Here is a 19,506-nt window from a genome sequence, read left to right as displayed (position 1 = left end):
GGTGCAACTCAATATTAGGAAGGTGTTCCTAATGTTTTGTACAGTCACTGTATATTAATGGATTAATTAATCTCTCAGCATTGTGGATGTATGCATGAAAAAATGCTTGGTCATTTCATTTATGTTCCTTATGACATGTTGGACGCCTGTCTGAAGTTACATTGTACAGGAAGTGAGGATATGAAACAGTGTACCTGTCACCATTTTAAGTTGCACTTGTAGCTATCCCATGGCATAGCAGGCTGAACGATACAGTCCAATATAGTCATTGTAAAGTAGTTTTGGTGGTCAGATCTGTATTTTTTCTATTTTTAATTACCCAAAAATGTATTTTAATCATTGTAAGCAACACTTATTGATGTACATTTCTGTAAATTAAAAGCTTGATGTTTGATTTGTATATTTTGGTAATGGTTTTACAAAGATATTAAAGTAACTGATGACAATGAAGTTGTTTGAATGACTATGGACCACGTCTATGTTTTTGAATAAACCTAAAAGTATTTCACAATCTATCTAGACTGGCAAGGTAATGAGGACCCACATGAACTAAAATGCACTTTCAATTGAGATTTTTTATGCAGGACTAGCCTTAATCTGTGTACAGGAAACCGGCCAACATATTCTGTTTTTGTGGCTTGTTCAGGAATTGAACTCACAAGCTTTGTTTTTGGCAGCTTGATTTTAATTCCCCTTATTGTTTTATTATCCAACAAGACATTTGGTTAATTTGAGTAAACGCTTGAGGATGTTTATTTGTTATTTGTTATTTTTTTAATTTTTTTTTTACAATAAAGTGGTTAAATTAATATGAAGCACAATTCAAAGCAGAAAGAACATTCACAATTTTGCAACAACCAAAATAGATAAACTACAGAGTACGATGATAAAATACTTTTTATTCTAACATTTACCCCCATGCCACATTCTGCCATGTTGCCACAGTTGTCTCTTGTACTATTTTGGGTTACTTGACAAAAGTCCATCTTCACGTTTAATCGTGGTGTCAGAAAGTTCACCATTGCAAAGTCCACTTTAAACTCAACCCAAGGACCGAAACAGGAGGGGAAAAAATGTATATTCAAATGTAACTTTCAAAATGCATTTATGCACAAATAACACTCAGATATTAAGAGACTAAAATGAAATTTGAGTAACATTTACACATCAAGCTGACGAGACTGGGATCTCAATCACGATACTACTGTAAATGTAATTCAACCCAGTACAGAACATTCAAGATGTCAAAAATACTATTTTAAAACAGAGGTATCACAGATCGCATTGAGTTGCAAATAACTTGATAACATGCATTGACAAAGGAACAGGAATGAGCATTCAGAGAAAAGGGAAAATGCAGACTTGTGCCTCAAGAATTCACGTTTTTAGATAGCAGTTCAACCAAAAAAAAAAAAAAATGTATTTGTATTTCATCCTGTAAAGATTGTGATAATGATTCTAAGCTATTAATTACATTATAGACAAATGTATTTTTTTCTGCCATAAAACAACACCAATTCTACAGTGGCACCTCAAACCCACTAATTGACTTTTAATACTGAGAGCGGTTGGAATGCCACTTCAATAGCCATTTACTAAAACATAACAATTTTATGTGGTCGTTGGCTTGACAAACCATTTCATGACCATTTGAACATCTGTAGAATAATGTGCAGATACATGCAGCTACTGTTTACAACCATTTTGGCAATTGGTTATATTTGGAACTGAAGAAGACCATTTCTTACTTGACTGTTGATATAATGCCATACACTTACTCTATGACAACATTACAAAGTGTTCACAGATCAGAGTGTAGGTTTAACCAACATTAGTTAGTGCCATGGTCAGCAGAACATTTATTTACAATGAGCCATGTTGTATTTAGTTTTCACAAAATGAGTCCATAAAAAGGACCGCTCACTCCCAAAGTAAGGCACAGTGACTAAAATATAATATACAGTGCTATGAAAAAGTATTTGCCCCCTTTCTAATTTTCTCTACTTTTGCATATTTGTGATACTGAATGTTATCAGATCTTCAACCAAAACCTAATATTAGATAAAGGGAACATAAGTGAACAAATAACACAACAATTACATATTTATTTCATAAACAAAGTTATGCAACACCCAATTCCCCTGTGTGAAAAAGTAATTGCGCCCTTACCTGGGCCAAAATTCCTCCACAGCAACGTGAGAGACTGATCAACAACTACAGGAAGCATTTGGTTGGAGTCATTGCAGCTAAAGGTGGCACAACCAGTTATTGAGTGTAAGGGGGCAATTACTTTTTCACACAGGGGAATTGGGTGTTGCGTAACTTTGTTTATGAAATAAATGAAATACATATGTAATTGTTGTGTTGTTTGTTCACTTATGTTCCCTTTATCTAATATTAGGTTTTGGTTGAAGATCTGATAACATTCAGTATCACAAATATGCAAAAGTAGAGAAAATTAGAAAGGGGGCAAATACTTTTTCATAGCACTGTATATGCTTCAATTTCCAAAGGACTGGAGTATTATACAATAAGCAAAGAATGAGGAGAACAATGCAACAAAACAAACTGGGGATTCTGTTCACATCTTTCTCACTGTTCACATCCTTCTCACTGTTCACATCCTTCTCACTGTTCACATCCTTCTCACTGTTTACATCCTTATCACTGTTCACATCCTTCTCACTGTTCACATCCTTCTCATCTTTTCATGACATGGACTCTACACCATTTAAATACATACTTGAGGCTACAAGAAGATTCCAAGATCAGGACAAACTTGAACACTGAAAAAACAAAGTATCAATGCCCAAAGAAGGGAACGTTTTTCATGTGCTACTTTACAGAGGAACAACATACACAAGCACAGTTCGACATGAACATGTATTTTAACGATTAAAAAAATAGGAGCAGTCCCTTCTCCACAGACACCCTACCCCCGACCCCCAGACACTGAGCTGGAGCCAGTTTGATCCATATAATCCCATGTGGAGCCTGTACCTTTGACCCCAAAGTTTGTGCTATAAAGTATTTCCTCTCCTCACTGACTGGTAAAGTTTGTATGTGGAGTTTGATGTTCCCTCCCTCCCACCAGTTGTTTGGAATCCGAGGAGCACGCCTATTCCTGACGCGACTGCTTTTCAAGATGTTCCAGATATGACGTCAGCTAGTGGTCCCTCATCACCCGCCATCATAAAGTTGTATTAATTGTGTCGATGTCAACAAAATGGCTGCCGAGGGTCTCTGGTGGAGTCGTGGTGAATCAAAAGGTGAAGAAGAGGAGGAGTAGGAGGACAAAAACAGGATGAGGAGATAATCAAGCATCTGCAACGCGGCAGTCTCAGGGATGATCTGCAACGTGGCAGTCTCAGGGATGATCTGCAACGCGGCAGTCTCAGGGATGATCTGCAACGCGGCAGTCTCAGGGATGATCTGCAACGCGGCAGTCTCAGGGATGATCTGCAACGCGGCAGTCTCAGGGATGATCTGCAACGCGGCAGTCTCAGGGATAATCTGCAACGCGGCAGTCTCAGGGATGATCTGCAACGCGGCAGTCTCAGGGATGATCTGCAACGCGGCAGTCTCAGGGATGATCTGCAACACGGCAGTCTCAGGGATGTTCTGCAACGCGGCAGTCTCAGGGATGATCTGCAATGCGGCAGTCTCAGGGATGATCCGCAACACGGCAGTCTCAGGGATGATCTGCAATACGGCAGTCTCAGGGATGATCTGCAATGCGGCAGTCTCGGGGATGATCTGCAATGCGGCAGTCTCAGGGATGATCTGCAATACGGCAGTCTCAGGGATGATCTGCAATGCGGCAGTCTCAGGGATGATCTGCAATGCGGCAGTCTCAGGGATGATCTGCTATGCGGCAGTCTCAAGGATGATCAGCAACGCGGCAGTCTCAGGGATGATCTGCAATGCGGCAGTCTCAGGGATGATCTGCAATGTGACAGTCTCATGGTTGATCTGCAATGCGTCAGTCTCATGGATGAATTTCAATGCAACAGTCTCAGGGTTGATCTGCAACGCGACAGTCTCAGGGTTGATCTGCAACGCGACAGTCTCGGGGTTGATCTGCAACGCGGCAGTCTCAGGGTTGATCGGCAACGCGGCAGTCTCAGGGTTGATCTGCAACGCTGCAGTCTCAGAGTTGATCATGCTGAAACGCGGCAGTCTCAGAGTTGATCATGCTGAAACGCAGGGGAATTACAGAAGGTGAAAACAAAACAAAAAAAAGGGCCAAAGAAGGTTGAAACCAAGAGGAGGAGTTTAAACCAAGAGGAGGAGTTTAAACCAAGAGGAGGTTGCATATCATGTGGATTGTGGGAACCAGGTATGGGGGCTGGCATTGTGCTTGGGCGGACTGGAGCTCTGGTTTGGGGGGATTGGTTTTGCCCAGGCTAACCCTCTTCCTCGATCTCCTCCTCCAGTCTCTCCTCAAACACCTTGTCTGGTATCCGGAAACACTCCTCAAAAAAGTTGACCAGCGACTGGCTGAGGTGCTGCCGCGTGGCCTCGCTGTGGATGAAGTGGCCCTCATCTGGGTAGATCTGAGGGGGAACACAACACACTGGTCACCATACATCCATTCACATTTCTCTGGATGCACATCTAGGTTCATATAGGCCATATAAACATATTATTATCATCATCAATCAATCCCCTTAATTCAAAGTATCAGACAACTCCCAGTGGCTGAATTACTGATGAGGCTTAGTCAGTCAACACACAGCGGGACATATAAGGGGACCTATGGGGCAGCGATAAGCTAAACACTGACTTCTAAATGCTCCATATCTTAATGGGATTAGTTGACCCTGTGAAAGCAAGCATCATAAAAGGGGAATATAATCTCATTAAGTGAGATGGGGGGGCATTGTGTGGTGTAATCCCTCTGCTGGTGTGGGATTACAGAACTCCTCAGTGGTTTCTCTGTACAACAGCTCCAGACCAAAATATACTTCCATAGAAATAGAATAGAATAGAAGAGAGACTGACTTCATCACTGCTTGTTTTTTTAAGAGGTGTAGACAAGCTGAATGTACCGAGCTGTCTATTTGGAATGCTGGCACACAGCTCGGACACCCATGCATACCCCACGAGACATGCCACCAGAGGTCTCTTCACAGTCCCCAAGTCCAGAACAGACTACGGGATACGCACAGTACTATATAGAGCCATGACTACATGGAACTCTATTCCACATCATGTAACTCAGTCAAACAGTAAAATCAGATTTAAAAAACAGATAAAACGACACTTTATTGAACAGCGTGGACTGTGAAGAGACACACACACACACACAGCATTCGCAAACACATGCTAACACACGCACTCTACACACACATTTTAATATTTATTTTTTGCTGTATTATTGATTTTATATTGTAAATATGTTATGGTAGAGTAGTGTGTAATAAGGTGTTGTGTTATGTATTGTTTTATTGTATGTAAATTGTGGTTGGACCCCAGGAAGAGTAGCTGCTGCCTTGGCAGCCACTAATGGGGATCCGTAATAAATACAAATACAAAATATAGGACAAATCACTGTTTATCATTTTGATTTAGCATATGAGCAATGTCTCTACTTCCCATGACACATTGTCTTGTGAGTTCCAGTTAAATTGGTGCACCTTATTGATGGTAGCCATTCTATACATCCCATTTCTATGTGTGTCATTCTGGGAAGTACCCCCCCACCTGCAGAGTGTAGTTGGCGTTTTCATTGATCAGCTGGGTGATGAATTTCGCTGTATGCTGGAAATGCACTTTTTCTGGTGAGAGAAAAGGAAACCAACACATAGCGTCTTATTGTTAAAAACACAAGTTATTTTTTTGGGCTAGAAAGGTTTGATTTCAAGGTTCTCATACCATCTGCTGTTGGATGAACAATCAGAAACTTCTTGTCTAGGAACTGAGATGCCCTGTGTGCTAGATTGGCCATCTGTGGATGAATGCCATTGATATTATTTAATAAGCCAATAGAAAAACACAGAGCTCATACACATGTAGTCCAAGTGAAGGCTGAATAAAGAATAAAGTAGGCATACCGCATATGCTCTTGGGTCAGGCTTGGGCTGTCCCAGGTATCTCTCTGAAAACGCTGATGCTGGAAGAGAGGAAGAGAGGTTGTCAAAAGGAATCAATTCATTAGCTCACATCAAGAGATCTAGTGGTTGGTAACAGGTAAGGTTGGTAAAAGCTAGCTCTAACAACAACCATATTGCATGGTATACCTCATATATAAGCATCATAAGCAACAGGAAAGACTACAGATGATGTCATGTTTAGCTGTGGCTTATTTAAAAACTTCTTAGCGACCAGTATTAATTCTTGTCAGGTGAACACTCAAACACATCCAGTACCATACACTACCATTTACTCTCTCTAGCAGCTTTTCAGATAGAAACCTTAGTCTGACACCCACACCTGCTTTAATTCACACTTCCCTTCCAAGTCTCTCTCTCTCTCTCTTTCTCTCATACACATGCTATGCTGTCACACACACACACACACACACACACACACACACACACACACACACACACACACACACACACACACACACACACACACACACACACACACACACACACACACACACACACCATCACTCGTCCTCTTTTAGCTGAGGTGATGCTGATACCATGGCAGGATGATGATGCTGGTGTGATTAACACTGACAGCATCTGTCTGGCACCATAATGGCACACACACCTTACCATATAGGTCAAAGTCCGTGATGGGTGAGAGAGCCGCACCACATTTAACCAGGGAATCCTCAGCGCTGAGTAACAGACTGGTCACGTAGCCTCCATACACCTGACAGACAGACAGACAGATAGAAACCAGAGATCCTACATCAACATCAGGCTTCTCTACAGGGTACTGTAACTGATGCCTATAGACAGTTACCCTTTGGGTTCATTTCAAGCTCAGTTTGAAGATTGTGTCTGGAGACCCAAGAGCAGTAGATCATTAGCCTGGTCCCAGATCTGTTTGCGCCATCTTCATATGGTCATAGTCATACTATACAGCATATTGAGCACAAACAGATCTGGGACCAGGCTAGTAGCTCATGAATAATGCGAAATATCCCGAGACCATTACTGCAAATTGCAGCTTCCTCCATAGTTTAGGTTCCTCATTGTGTATGATTAGTTCAGTATGAATCTAGGCCTATGTTGACATGCTCTAATACATCAGCTGCCTTTTTCCCAGTAAGACACATGGACTTGGCCTGAGGCAACAGAATTAAGCTTCCCTCTATGAACATCCTCGCAGAGGTGTCAGAATCTATCAACACTACATTTACTTCAGGTGTTGGAATCTATCAATACTACATCTATTTCAGAGGTGTCAGAATCTATCAACACTACATCTATTTCAGAGGTGTCAGAATCTATCAACACTACATCTATTTCAGAGGTGTCAGAATCTATCAACACTACATCTATTTCAGAGGTGTCAGAATCTATCAACACTACATCTATTTCAGAGGTGTCAGAATCTATCAACACTACATCTATTTCAGAGGTGTCAGAATCTATCAACACTACATCTATTTCAGAGGTGTCAGAATCTATCAACACTACATCTATTTCAGAGGTGTCAGAATCTATCAACACTACATCTATTTCAGGTGTCAGAATCTATCAACGCTATATATATTTCAGGTGTCAGAATCTATCAACACTACATCTATTTCAGGTGTCAAAATCTATCAACGCTATATATATTTCAGAGGTGTCAAAATCTATGAACACTATCTATTTCAGAGGTGTCAAAATCTATCAACACTACATCTATTTCAGGTGTCAGAATCTAATCTATCAACACAATATATTTCAGGTGTCAGAATCTATCAACACTACATCTATTTCAAGTGTCAACACTATATCTATTTGATCCAAAGGTAACTGTTAAGCTAGCAGCACACATCTAATGTATCTATTTTAAATGTACCATAAACACTGAAAGCTTGCACTGCAGTTGAAGAGTGTAGCTAGCTAACTTAAAATAACCCTCAATAAATTCCTTCAAGTAAGCAGAGACTCAAAGAACCTCCGTAATGATGTTTATACACTGCTCAAAAAAATTAAGGGAACACTAAAATAACACATTCTAGATCTGAATGAATGAAATAATCTTATTAAATACTTTTTTCTTTACATAGTTGAATGTGCTGACAACAAAATCACACAAAAATTATCAATGGAAATCAAATGTATCAACCCATGGAGGTCTGGATTTGGAGTCACACTCAAAATTAAAGTGGAAAACCACACTACAGGCTGATCCAACTTTGATGTAATGTCCTTAAAACAAGTCAAAATGAGGCTCAGTAGAGTGTGTGGCCTCCACGTGCCTGTATGACCTCCCTACAACGCCTGGGCATGCTCCTGATGAGGTGGCGGATGGTCTCCTGAGGGATCTCCTCCCAGACCTGGACTAAAGCATCCGCCAACTCCTGGACAGTCTGTGGTGCAACGTGGCGTTGGTGGATGGAGCGAGACATGATGTCCCAGATGTGCTCAATTGGATTCAGGTCTGGGGAACGGGCAGGCCAGTCCATAGCATCAATGCCTTCCTCTTGCAGGAACTGCTGACACACTCCAGCCACATGAGGTCTAGCATTGTCTTGCATTAGGAGGAACCCAGGGCCCACCGCACCAGCATATGGTCTCACAAGGGGTCTGAGGATCTCATCTCGGTACCTAATGGCAGTCAGGCTACCTCTGGCGAGCACATGGAGGGCTGTGCGGCCCCCCAAAGAAATGCCACCCCACACCATGACTGACCCACCGCCAAACCGGTCATGCTGGAGGATGTTGCAGGCAGCAGAACGTTCTCCACGGCGTCTCCAGACTCTGTCACGTCTGTCACGTGCTCAGTGTGAACCTGCTTTCATCTGTGAAGAGCACAGGGCGCCAGTGGCGAATTTGCCAATCTTGGTGTTCTCTGGCAAATGCCAAATGTCCTGCACGGTGTTGGGCTGTAAGCACAACCCCCACCTGTGGAAGTCGGGCCCTCATACCACCCTCATGGAGTCTGTTTCTGACCGTTTGAGCAAACACATGCACATTTGTGGCCTGCTGGAGGTCATTTTGCAGGGCTCTGGCAGTGCTCCTCCTGCTCCTCCTTGCACAAAGGCGGAGGTAGCAGTCCTGCTGCTGGGTTGTTGCCCTCCTACGGCCTCCTCCACATCTCCTGATGTACTGGCCTGTCTCCTGGTAGCGCCTCCATGCTCTGGACACTACGCTGACAGACACAGCAAACCTTCTTGCCACAGCTCGCATTGATGTGCCATCCTGGATGAGCTGCACTACCTGAGCCACTTGTGTGGGTTGTAGACTCCGTTTCATGCTACCACTAGAGTGAAAGCACTGCCAGCATTCAAAAGTGACCAAAACATCAGCCAGGAAGCATAGGAACTGAGAAGTGGTCTGTGGACCAGTCCTTTATTGGGGGTGTCTTGCTAATTACCTATAATATCCACCTGTTGTCTATTACATTTGCACAACAGCATGTGAAATGTATTGTCAATCAGTGTTGCTTCCTAAGTGGACAGTTTGATTTCACAGAAGTGTGATTGACTTGGAGTTACATTGTGTTGTTTAAGTGTTCCCTTTATTTTTTTGAGCAGTTAATTTAAAAGGGTGATTAGCACATCAAGTCAGTTTGCAGAATGATAATGCACAATACAAGGGGTTCAAGGGAACACTATCCAATTCAGATACTACTACATGCAACCAATGAACCTCATAAGTTATCAGGAGAAAACGCCTCTTACCTTGCCATAAACTCCAATCCTGGTCTTGTCAACGTATGGCTCTTTAGATATAATACTGAAATGGAAGAAATTAGATTTGGATTTGTTCATCTCAGAATGAAGACTTCCTGGTCCTGACTACCCCTTCCAAGTGTTTCTGCTCAGTTATTTAGCTAGCTGTCCATGTCATAGCTCGTTAGCTAGCTGGCCATGTCATAGCTCGTTAGCTAGCTGTCCATGTCATAGCTCGTTAGCTAGCTGTCCATGTCAGAGCTCGTTAGCTAGCTGGCCATGTCATAGCTCGTTAGCTAGCTGGCCATGTCATAGCTCGTTAGCTAGCTGGCCATGTCATTGCTCGTTAGCTAGCTGGCCATGTCATAGCTCGTTAGCTAGCTGGCCATGTCATAGCTCGTTAGCTAGCTGGCCATGTCATAGCTCGTTAGCTAGCTGTCCATGTCATAGCTCATTAGCTAGCTGTCCATGTCATAGCTCATTAGCTAGCTGTCCATATCATAGCTCGTTAGCTAGCTGGCCATGTCATAGCTCGTTAGCTAGCTGGCCATGTCATAGCTCGTTAGCTAGCTGTCCATGTCATAGCTCGTTAACTAGCTGTCCATGTCATAGCTCGTTAACTAGCTGTCCATATCATAGCTCGTTAGCTAGATGTCCATGTCATAGCTTGTTAGCTAGCTGGCCTTGTCATAGCTCGTTAGCTAGCTGTCCATGTCATAGCTCGTTTGCTAGCTGTCCATGTCAGAGCTCGTTTGCTAGCTGTCCATGTCATAGCTCGTTAACTAGCGGTCCATGTCATAGCTCGTTAGCACCCAGCTGGAACACAGCATGACCATGTCAAATCACTAGCAGAAAGGAGAAAAATAATGTAGCCCCACTCTATAGCTGCCTAAACGATAGTTAGCTAATCAATCGGAGCTGTAAAGGGTGTGAATAAATTATTTTCCTTTCTACATGTTAAATCACTAAACATATCCAGACCTCTGCCTATTGGCTGCTCTTCAGTTTATATGAAAGTGTTAGGACAGTTTGTCTTGTGACAGAAGTCTAAGGTTGTGTCCTGATTCTTCACCCTTTTCCCAAAGTGTGCACTTCCCATCATGGATTAAAGAATGGTGAAAACTCCCTCCAGCCAATTATTACACCAATCCAATGTTTTTAAATCCATAACTGGAAGTGTGCAAGTGCACAATTTAGTAGAAGGGTGGAGAATCAGGACACAACCAAGGTTGAAGGTACCTACCTGAGGGCCTCCAGCTGGTCCCTCTCCTCGAACACGCCCAGCTTCCTCTGGACGCGGTGCAGCAGGTTGGTCCCCTGGAAGCCACTGCCCCGCCCGTCGAAGCGAACCACCATTGCCCCGAAGCTGCTCACCAGCACTGTGGCCCAGTCCATGTGGAACTGCTCTGACACCATCTGGCCACCGGGGGTGCCGTCGCTGGATACGAGAAGGCATGTTTAGTCGTTAATCTATGGGACTTTCTCTCTCTCTCTCTAAAATAAATGCATATAGGTGTGTCCTCATACAGCCAACATAGAGAAAAGGACTCATTGTCTTTATAGTAGTGCCACTCCATTCATTGTCTTTATAGTAGTGCCACTCCATTCATTGTCTTTATAGTAGTGCCCCTCCGTCCAGAGGTGAGCCAGGGTGAAAAGACTAGAAACAGGGACTAAAGGTGTATTTTTCTCCAACCTGCAGGCAAGGGCGGGGAGAGAGATGGTGTGATAGTGGAGGAGAGGAGAGGAGGGTTAATTAAAGGGGTGGATGGAGACCTCATTTGCAGTGTAATTACTGGTAGAGCGGAGGAGAAAGAGTTGCCACGTCTCGCCTTAGATTAATAGCCCTGATTAAAGCTCAGAGTCGGAGGGTGATTACAGTGCATTTGGAAAGTATTCAGACCCCTTCCCTTTTTCCACATTTTGTTACATTATAGCCTTATTCTAAAATGTATTAAATTATTTTTTTCCCTCATCAATCTACACACCATACCCCATAATGACAAAGCAAAAACAGGTTTAGACATTTTTGCAAATGTATTAAAAATTAAAAACAGAAATACCTTATTTACACAAGTATTCAGACCCTTTGCTATGAGATTCGAAATTGAGCTCAGGTGCATCCTGTTTCCATTGATCATCCTTGAGATGTTTCTACAACTTGATTGGAGTCCATCTATGATAAATTCAATTGATTGGACATGATTTGGAAAGGCACACACCTGTCTATACAAGGTCCCACAGTTGACAGTGCATGTCAGAGAAAAAACCAAGCCATGAGGTCGAAGGAACAGTCCGTATAGCTGCGAGACAGAATTGTGTCGAGGCACAGATCTGGGGAAGGGTACCAAAAACTGTCTGCAGCATTGAAGGTCCCCAAGAACACAGTGGCCTCAATCATTCTTAAATGGAAGAAGTTTGAAACCCCCAAGACTCTTCCTAGAGCTGGCCGCCCGTCCAAACTGAACAATTGGGGGAGAAGGGCCTTGGTCAGGGAGATGACCAAGAACCCGATGGTCACTCTGACAGAGCTCCAGAGTTCCTCTATTGGAGATGGGAGAACCTTCTGGAGGAAACCTGGCACCATCCCTACGGTGAAGCATGGTAGTGGCAGCATCATGCTGTGAGAATGTTTTTCAGAGGCAGGGACTGGGACACTAGTCAGGATCGAGTGAAAGATGAACAGAGCAAAGTACAGAGAGATCCTTGATGAAAACCTGCTCCAGAGCGCTCACAACCTCAGACTGGGGTGAAGGTTCACCTTCCAACAGGACAACGACCCTAAGCACACAGCCAAGACAGCACAGGAGTGGCTTCGTGACAAGTCTCAGACTTGAATCCGATCGAACATCTCTGGAGAGACCTGAAAATAGCTGTGCAGCGGCGCTCCCCATCCAACCTGACAGAGCTTGAGAGGATCTGCAGAGAAGAATGGGAGAAACTCCCTAAATACAGGTGTGCCAATCTTGTAGCATCATACCCAAGAAGACTCGAGGCTGTAATCGCTGACAAAGGTGCTTAATACATTTACATAAAATTCTAAAAACCTGTTTTTGCTTTGTCATTTTGGGGTATTGTGTGTAGATTGATGAGGATTTTTAAAATTTTATTAATACATTTTAGAATAAGGCTGTAACGTAACAAAATGTGGAAAAAGTCAAGGGGTCTGAATAGTTTCTCTCCTGATGAAGCAGCATGTGGCATGGAGGAGCTGAAGGCCTCTGTGTGGAGATGGATAGCTACATTGTATTACAACACCATAGTCGCTAGAGCAGTTGTGTGTGTGGTTTGGTTTTACTATCATTGTGGGTACCAGAAGTAAAACAAGGAAAATTCAGACAATTCGGACAATTCACTGGTCTCCACAAGGGAAAGGGCTATTTTAGGCATAGGGGTTAGGTTTAGGTTTACAATTAGGGTTAGAATTAAGGTTAGGGGTTAGGTTTAGGGGTTAGGGAAAATATGATTTTTAATGGGAATACATTTTTTGGTCCCCACAAAAACAAATGTGTGTGTGTGTGGTGTGTCTGTGTGTGTCTGTGTGTGTGCGTGTATGTGGTAGTGTTTGTGCACTCACACAAGGAGGAGCAGAGGATAGTGCGATGAGTCCACAAAGCTGGCAGGTTTGAGGATCTGCATCGTTAGCGCTACACAACAACAAGAGAAAGAAGCACTACGCAAATCTCATCTGTTCATCAGCTTCATTATCCGTTCATCTGAAGAAAACAGACTTTAGCAGATACATTTTCGTTATGTAAAATGTGCTGTTGAAATCTCATTCCCTTAGTGTTAGAGTGGAACATAACGTACTGTAATCCTCGATGTTGATCTCCTTGTATTCCACTCGGGGCATCTGCATGGAGTCCAGCCTCATCCTCAGATTCTCATTGGTCTCCAGGTCAAACACCTCTGCAGTGACAAACATCATGGCCTTAGTCTATGGCTAAGGTTGCTATGGCTACCATGGTCTAAGGGCAGGTACTGTAGGTGTTTAAAGGGCATAGGTGTCCACCCTCTCCACTCACACACTGTGATAAAGACAGATCAGCAATGTAGGCAGTAAATATCAATTAAGACTTCAGAATGGCTTGTACCCTCGAGTTGAGCCTTGACAAGCCTTATCTTGGCATGCTGAGATTGAGATTGGACTAGTAACAAAACGAGTGGGTGTTTTCATCAGGGAGTGTGTTCTCTCCAGACTGAATGTCTGTGTGTGGTCTGTGTGTGTGTGTGTGTGTGTGTGTGGTCTGTGTGTGTGTGTGGTCTCTGCAGAGTACACACCAAACACAGAAAATGCAGCAGGTTGTTATCCCCCCCATATCAGCAGTTCAATTCAAATTTCAGAACGACTTTAATGGTTCCAGTTAGAAAGCAGAGTTTCTTTTTTAGTTTAGCTTAGTTTTTTACTTCTAAACGTTACTATATGCACTAAAATATGACTGCAGAGTAGGCTATTTAGTATACTCTGTCCACATGTCTATTCCTCCAAGTGTACATGCTGTAATCAACCGTAAACAAAGACAGTGGACGTCTTTCATTACAGTGTGAAGGTCATGTTGTTATGAGGACATCCACCCAGCTAGGTAATCTAATCAGTATGTCTGCCAACCGACTGGGCTGAGGCTGCAAACAGTGACTCAGCAGACAGAAGACTGTGCTCGTTGTGCTGACAATGGCAAATCTTAGTATGCTGACCCCGTTTGATGAGGTCACACAGTTGTGGGTGCTTATTTTATGAATCAGGGATGGAGGGGAGGGCTTTAATTCTGTAATTTGTTAACTGTCTGTAAACACAGAGATAGATAGTTATTTTATCTCCATGGTGTTAAAGAGTTTTTCAGGGGTGATGCTGAATGTTTTATTCATGGAGAGGAGTGGATGTCCTACAGGTGTGTGCGTGCCCGTTTGTGTGTGCATAGTGTCCCTCGAATCATCTGCTTCCTGACACGAATCATCTTCTCCCTGACAGTCACATGGTAAGTCAGAAAACAGATCTCAGTATAATGGAGTTAGTGTGTGTGTGTGCGTGCATGTGTGTGTGTGTGTGTCTGTGTGTGTGTGTGTGTGTGTGCGTGCGTGCGTGTGTGTCTGTGTGTGTGCGTGCGTGTGTGAGCGTGTGTGTGTCTGTGTGTGTGTGCGCGTGTGTGTGTCTGTGCGTGCATGCGTGTGTGCGTGTGTCTGTGTGTGTGTGTGTGTGTGTGTGCGTGCGTGCGTGTGTGTCTGTGTGTGTGCGTGCGCGTGTGTGTGCGTGTGTGAGCGTGTGTGTGTCCGTGTGTGTGTGTCTGTGTGTGTGTGTGCGTGTGTGTGTCTGTGCGTGCATGCGTGTGTGCGTGTCAAGAGAAAAAGGGATATTGAAGACAGAGGAAAGAAAGGCCATGCATTGTGTGTCTGGGTGGTCTATTTTTTAGTGTGACGTATTCCTCTTATGACCCATGACCCTCAACTCTACACCTCTAATACAGTTCCACTGCCTTTTTTCATTGTTCCCCTCTAATCAGGGACTGATTTAGACCTGGGACACCAGGTGGGTGCAATTCATTATCAGGTAGAACAGAAAAGCAGCAGGCTCCGGACCTCGTAGAGTAAGAGTAGAGTACCCCTAACCTATGGTGTTTTCATGTAACAGAATCCAAATAGAATCCTAACTAGAAGACTCACTCTGTCTCTCCTGTGTGCTGTACACTGCTACAAACGGGACATCAGGGCCTGGCGAAAGATCAAAAGAGAAACAAATGTGACCAAATAAGACATCAATATCAGACATTTCTCTTGTATTGAAACCAAGATATGTTCCCATTAGTTTGTGGTGGCACTACTCTGGTTCGTCTCGGTCTTGTCTCGGTTTACGAGGACATTCTGTGGCTCCTTGTCATGTACAGATGTAGGATCTTAATTTGAGTCACTTTGCTACAGCAGGAAAAGAATCCTGCAGCAACCGTAAATGCAAATTATTATGTTGATTATAATTAATTTACATTTTTGTAAGTGTTGATACATTTTTCGTAAGTCTGTAAGTCTGAAATTTCAAAGTGAAAATTGCAAACAGAACAGTGGAGGCTCATAATAATGGCTGGAACGGAGCAAATGGAATGGCATCAAACACATGGAAACCATGTTTGATGTATTTGATACCATTCCACCTATTCCGCTCCAGCCATTACCACGAGCCCATCCTCCCCAATTAAGGTGCCACCAACCTCCTGTGCTTCAGAAGTATTTTTAAACTGCAAATACACTACACGTTTTACATTTCCTGCATTGTAGGACAGTTCTCCTGCAACAGGGTGATACAATTAAGATCCTACATCTGTACAACAGTGCCTTCATTGTTCAAAATTCCTCCCCACTGTCCATAGTTCTGGGGCAGCAGGAGGATGGGAAAGGGTTATTTAATTATCCATTTCTAAAAAGACTTGCAAAATCGAATCATTTGAACTCAATAAATTGTCCTTTAGAATCTGTACTTTAAAATTGCACCTTGTCGATAGAAGACTGAGACAATTTTATTTTTATTTTTAAACCCAACACCCATGGGTTTAAGCCATTGAAGAAGTTCAGACACAACATCAAAACATCATTGATCAAAGTCTGAAAGCCTGTCGTTGTCTGCTTGCAGAGAACAGACTCAAGCCTCTACAAATAATTTTTACTTAACATGTTTTTCTACAAGCACAAAAGATGCTGTCCAGACCTCCTTGCTATTGTTGGGGAGGCTATTGTTAGCTTATTCAATTAATTTAACACAACCGAAATAGCATCTGGAGTGTTCCGGAGCTAGCTTCCAAACAAACAAGCCCCTGTAGAAATATACTCTCTCACTGTCTCCTAAACCACAGCACTGCACTTGGAGGGGAAACATAATGAAATGATCGATGCACTTAGCAAATTGAGAACATGCTAGAAAGAAACATTTGTGGCTCTGCAAAGTAGGCCAGGCAATCTCTCTCAGCGCTGTAATGATATCACAATCGTGTCAAATAAATGAAATCGGGCAAGGGGCAGGATGGGAGTGAGGGATTAAAACTGTATTAGGTTCAGAGGCAGACTCAGTAAACACAGGTAGATGTAGCTGTCCTGTGTGGTTCCAGAGTTCAGTGAGAGGATGAGAATCTTGTGAGTTTTTATTCTACCTTATGTTATTTTTAGTGCTACATTGATATTGATTACTACATTGTTGGGTTTGTAGCTTGCAGGAAAGGCATTTCACTGTACTTGTGCACGTGACATTAGAACTTGAAACTTGAATCTTTGGGCTGCTGCTGTTAGACCCTGTTGATATACATTTTGAGTAGAGGCCTTTGTTGAAATACACTGCACAAATGATTGTGTTTGTGACCAAATATAATCTGTAACCAACATATACATTTAATTAAATGTCTCTGAGTGTGTCTCTCAGAGGTGAGGGACCAAAGGTTCATATGATTGAAAAAATAGATAACTTGGGGACAGACAAACCAACCGATTGACAGACAGACAGACGGACTGACCAACCGGTGGCTCCCACCTTTGCAGCTGAGCAGGAAGAAGCTCATGCTGTGGCTGAAGGAGCCTCTGACGTAGCCACAGCCTTCGTAGAAGTCACAAGAGAGACAGCGTCTGTTGAAGGGGCCCACCGTGTCTGCACTGCAAACACAACAAGAGGACACTGAGCCAAGTCTTTCTCCTATATCATTTTTCAGACTGAGAGCAAAGCCCCCGAAGCATCCAGGACAACTGGCACCTAAATTGTAACCAAGTGAAACCAAAATAACACAACAGAAGAGGACAGCATTAGAGACAGTTATTCAGAGCTACAGTGGGGAAAAAAAGTATTTAGTCAGCCACCAATTGTGCAAGTTCTCCCACTTAAAAAGATGAGAGAGGCCTGTAATTTTCATCATAGGTACACGTCAACTATGAAAGACAAAATGAGAAAAAAAATCCAGAAAATCACATTGTAGGATTTTTAATGAATTTATTTGCAAATTATGGTGGAAAATAAGTATTTGGTCAATAACAAAAGTTTCTCAACACTTTGTTATATACCCTTTGTTGGCAATGACACAGGTCAAACGTTTTCTGTAAGTCTTCACAAGGTTTTCACACACTGTTGCTGGTATTTTGGCCCATTCCTCCATGCAGATCTCCTCTAGAGCAGTGATGTTTTGGGGCTGTCGCTGGGCAACACGGACTTTCAACTCCCTCCAAAGATTTTCTATGGGGTTGAGATCTGGAGACTGGCTAGGCCACTCCAGGACCTTGAAATGCTTCTTACGAAGCCACTCCATCGTTGCCCGGGCGGTGTGTTTGGGATCATTGTCATGCTGAAAGACCCAGCCACGTTTCATCTTCAATGCCCTTGCTGATGGAAGGAGGTTTTCACTCAAAATCTCACGATACATGGCCCCATTCATTCTTTCCTTTACACGGATCAGTCGTCCTGGTCCCTTTGCAGAAAAACAGCCCCAAAGCATGATGTTTCCACCCCCATGCTTCACAGTAGGTATGGTGTTCTTTGGATGCAACTCAGCATTCTTTGTCCTCCAAACACGACGAGTTGAGTTTTTACCAAAAAGTTCTATTTTGGTTTTATCTGACCATATGACATTCTCCCAATCCTCTTCTGGATCATCCAAATGCACTCTAGCAAACTTCAGACGGGCCTGGACATGTACTGGCTTAAGCAGGGGGACACGTCTGGCACTGCAGGATTTGAGTCCCTGGCGGCGTAGTGTGTTACTGATGGTAGGCTTTGTTACTTTGGTCCCAGCTCTCTGCAGGTCATTCACTAGGTCCCCCCGTGTGGTTCTGGGATTTTTGCTCAACGTTCTTGTGATCATTTTGACCCCACGGGGTGAGATCTTGCGTGGAGCCCCAGATCGAGGGAGATTATCAGTGGTCTTGTATGTCTTCCATTTCCTAATAATTGCTCCCACAGTTGATTTCTTTAAACCAAGCTGCTTACCTATTGCAGATTCAGTCTTCCCAGCCTGGTGCAGGTTTACAATTTTGTTTCTGGTGTCCTTTGACAGCTCTTTGGTCTTGGCCATAGTGGAGTTTGGAGTGTGACTGTTTGAGGCTGTGGACAGGTGTCTTTTATACTGATAACAAGTTCAAACAGGTGCCATTAATACAGGTAACGAGTGGAGGACAGAGGAGACTCTTAAAGAAGAAGTTACAGGTCTGTGAGAGCCAGAAATCTTGCTTGTTTGTAGGTGACCAAATACTTATTTTCCACCATAATTTGCAAATAAATTCATTAAAAATCCTACAATGTGATTTTCTGGATTTTTTTTTCTCAATTTGTCTGTCATAGTTGACATGTACCTATGATGAAAATTACAGGCCTCTCTCATCTTTTTAAGTAGGAGAACTTGCACAATTGGTGGCTGACTAAATACTTTTTTCCCCACTGTATGTATGTGTTACCTGTAGAGGTGCCTTCGCTTTGGATCATCCTCGGTGCTCAAGAAGTATCTGCAAGATACATAATAATTAACATTTAATGTATGTTCAACTAATACATAATATAACAAATGCATGGGTGCACGCAACATTACGTCATTGAAACATTGCTATTGTCACAAATGTAAGGAGTCTAGGAAGTGAGAAAGGTAGGTTAGTGTAAAGAGTGTAGGGGGTTCCAGCGGGACAGTTGAACAGAAACATGTCGGCTTCGGGGAGGTATAAGCAGCTAGAGTACCAACAGATCCAGCTGTAGCATGGTCTTGCCACTG

At 43.0% G+C, this 19,506-nt stretch overlaps 1 protein-coding gene across 1 annotated transcript in view; it reads right to left on the bottom strand.

Annotated features, from left to right (window-relative positions):
- Positions 1–4,406: 4,406 nt before the first annotated feature.
- LOC311109415 (A-type potassium channel modulatory protein DPP6-like) overlaps positions 4,407–19,506 on the bottom strand; it is a gene marked incomplete at both ends in the record, with an annotated part of 209,412 nt that continues 194,312 nt past the window's right edge. Inside the window, 12 exons of the mRNA XM_084152285.1 lie at positions 4,407–4,556; positions 5,707–5,780; positions 5,878–5,950; positions 6,057–6,115; positions 6,729–6,828; positions 9,800–9,854; positions 11,034–11,228; positions 13,368–13,437; positions 13,601–13,699; positions 15,449–15,496; positions 17,295–17,413; positions 19,199–19,246. Of these exons, the coding sequence (XP_084008411.1) occupies positions 4,407–4,556; positions 5,707–5,780; positions 5,878–5,950; positions 6,057–6,115; positions 6,729–6,828; positions 9,800–9,854; positions 11,034–11,228; positions 13,368–13,437; positions 13,601–13,699; positions 15,449–15,496; positions 17,295–17,413; positions 19,199–19,246 (1,090 nt within the window). The remainder of the gene's footprint in view (positions 4,557–5,706; positions 5,781–5,877; positions 5,951–6,056; positions 6,116–6,728; positions 6,829–9,799; positions 9,855–11,033; positions 11,229–13,367; positions 13,438–13,600; positions 13,700–15,448; positions 15,497–17,294; positions 17,414–19,198; positions 19,247–19,506) is intronic.

This window comes from Coregonus lavaretus (assembly GCF_964263955.1).
Source record: "Coregonus lavaretus genome assembly, chromosome: 34".
NCBI classification, from domain to species: Eukaryota; Metazoa; Chordata; class Actinopteri; order Salmoniformes; family Salmonidae; genus Coregonus; species Coregonus lavaretus.
Note: the sequence above shows the minus strand (reverse complement) of the source record. Positions and strands in the feature narration are given on the sequence as shown.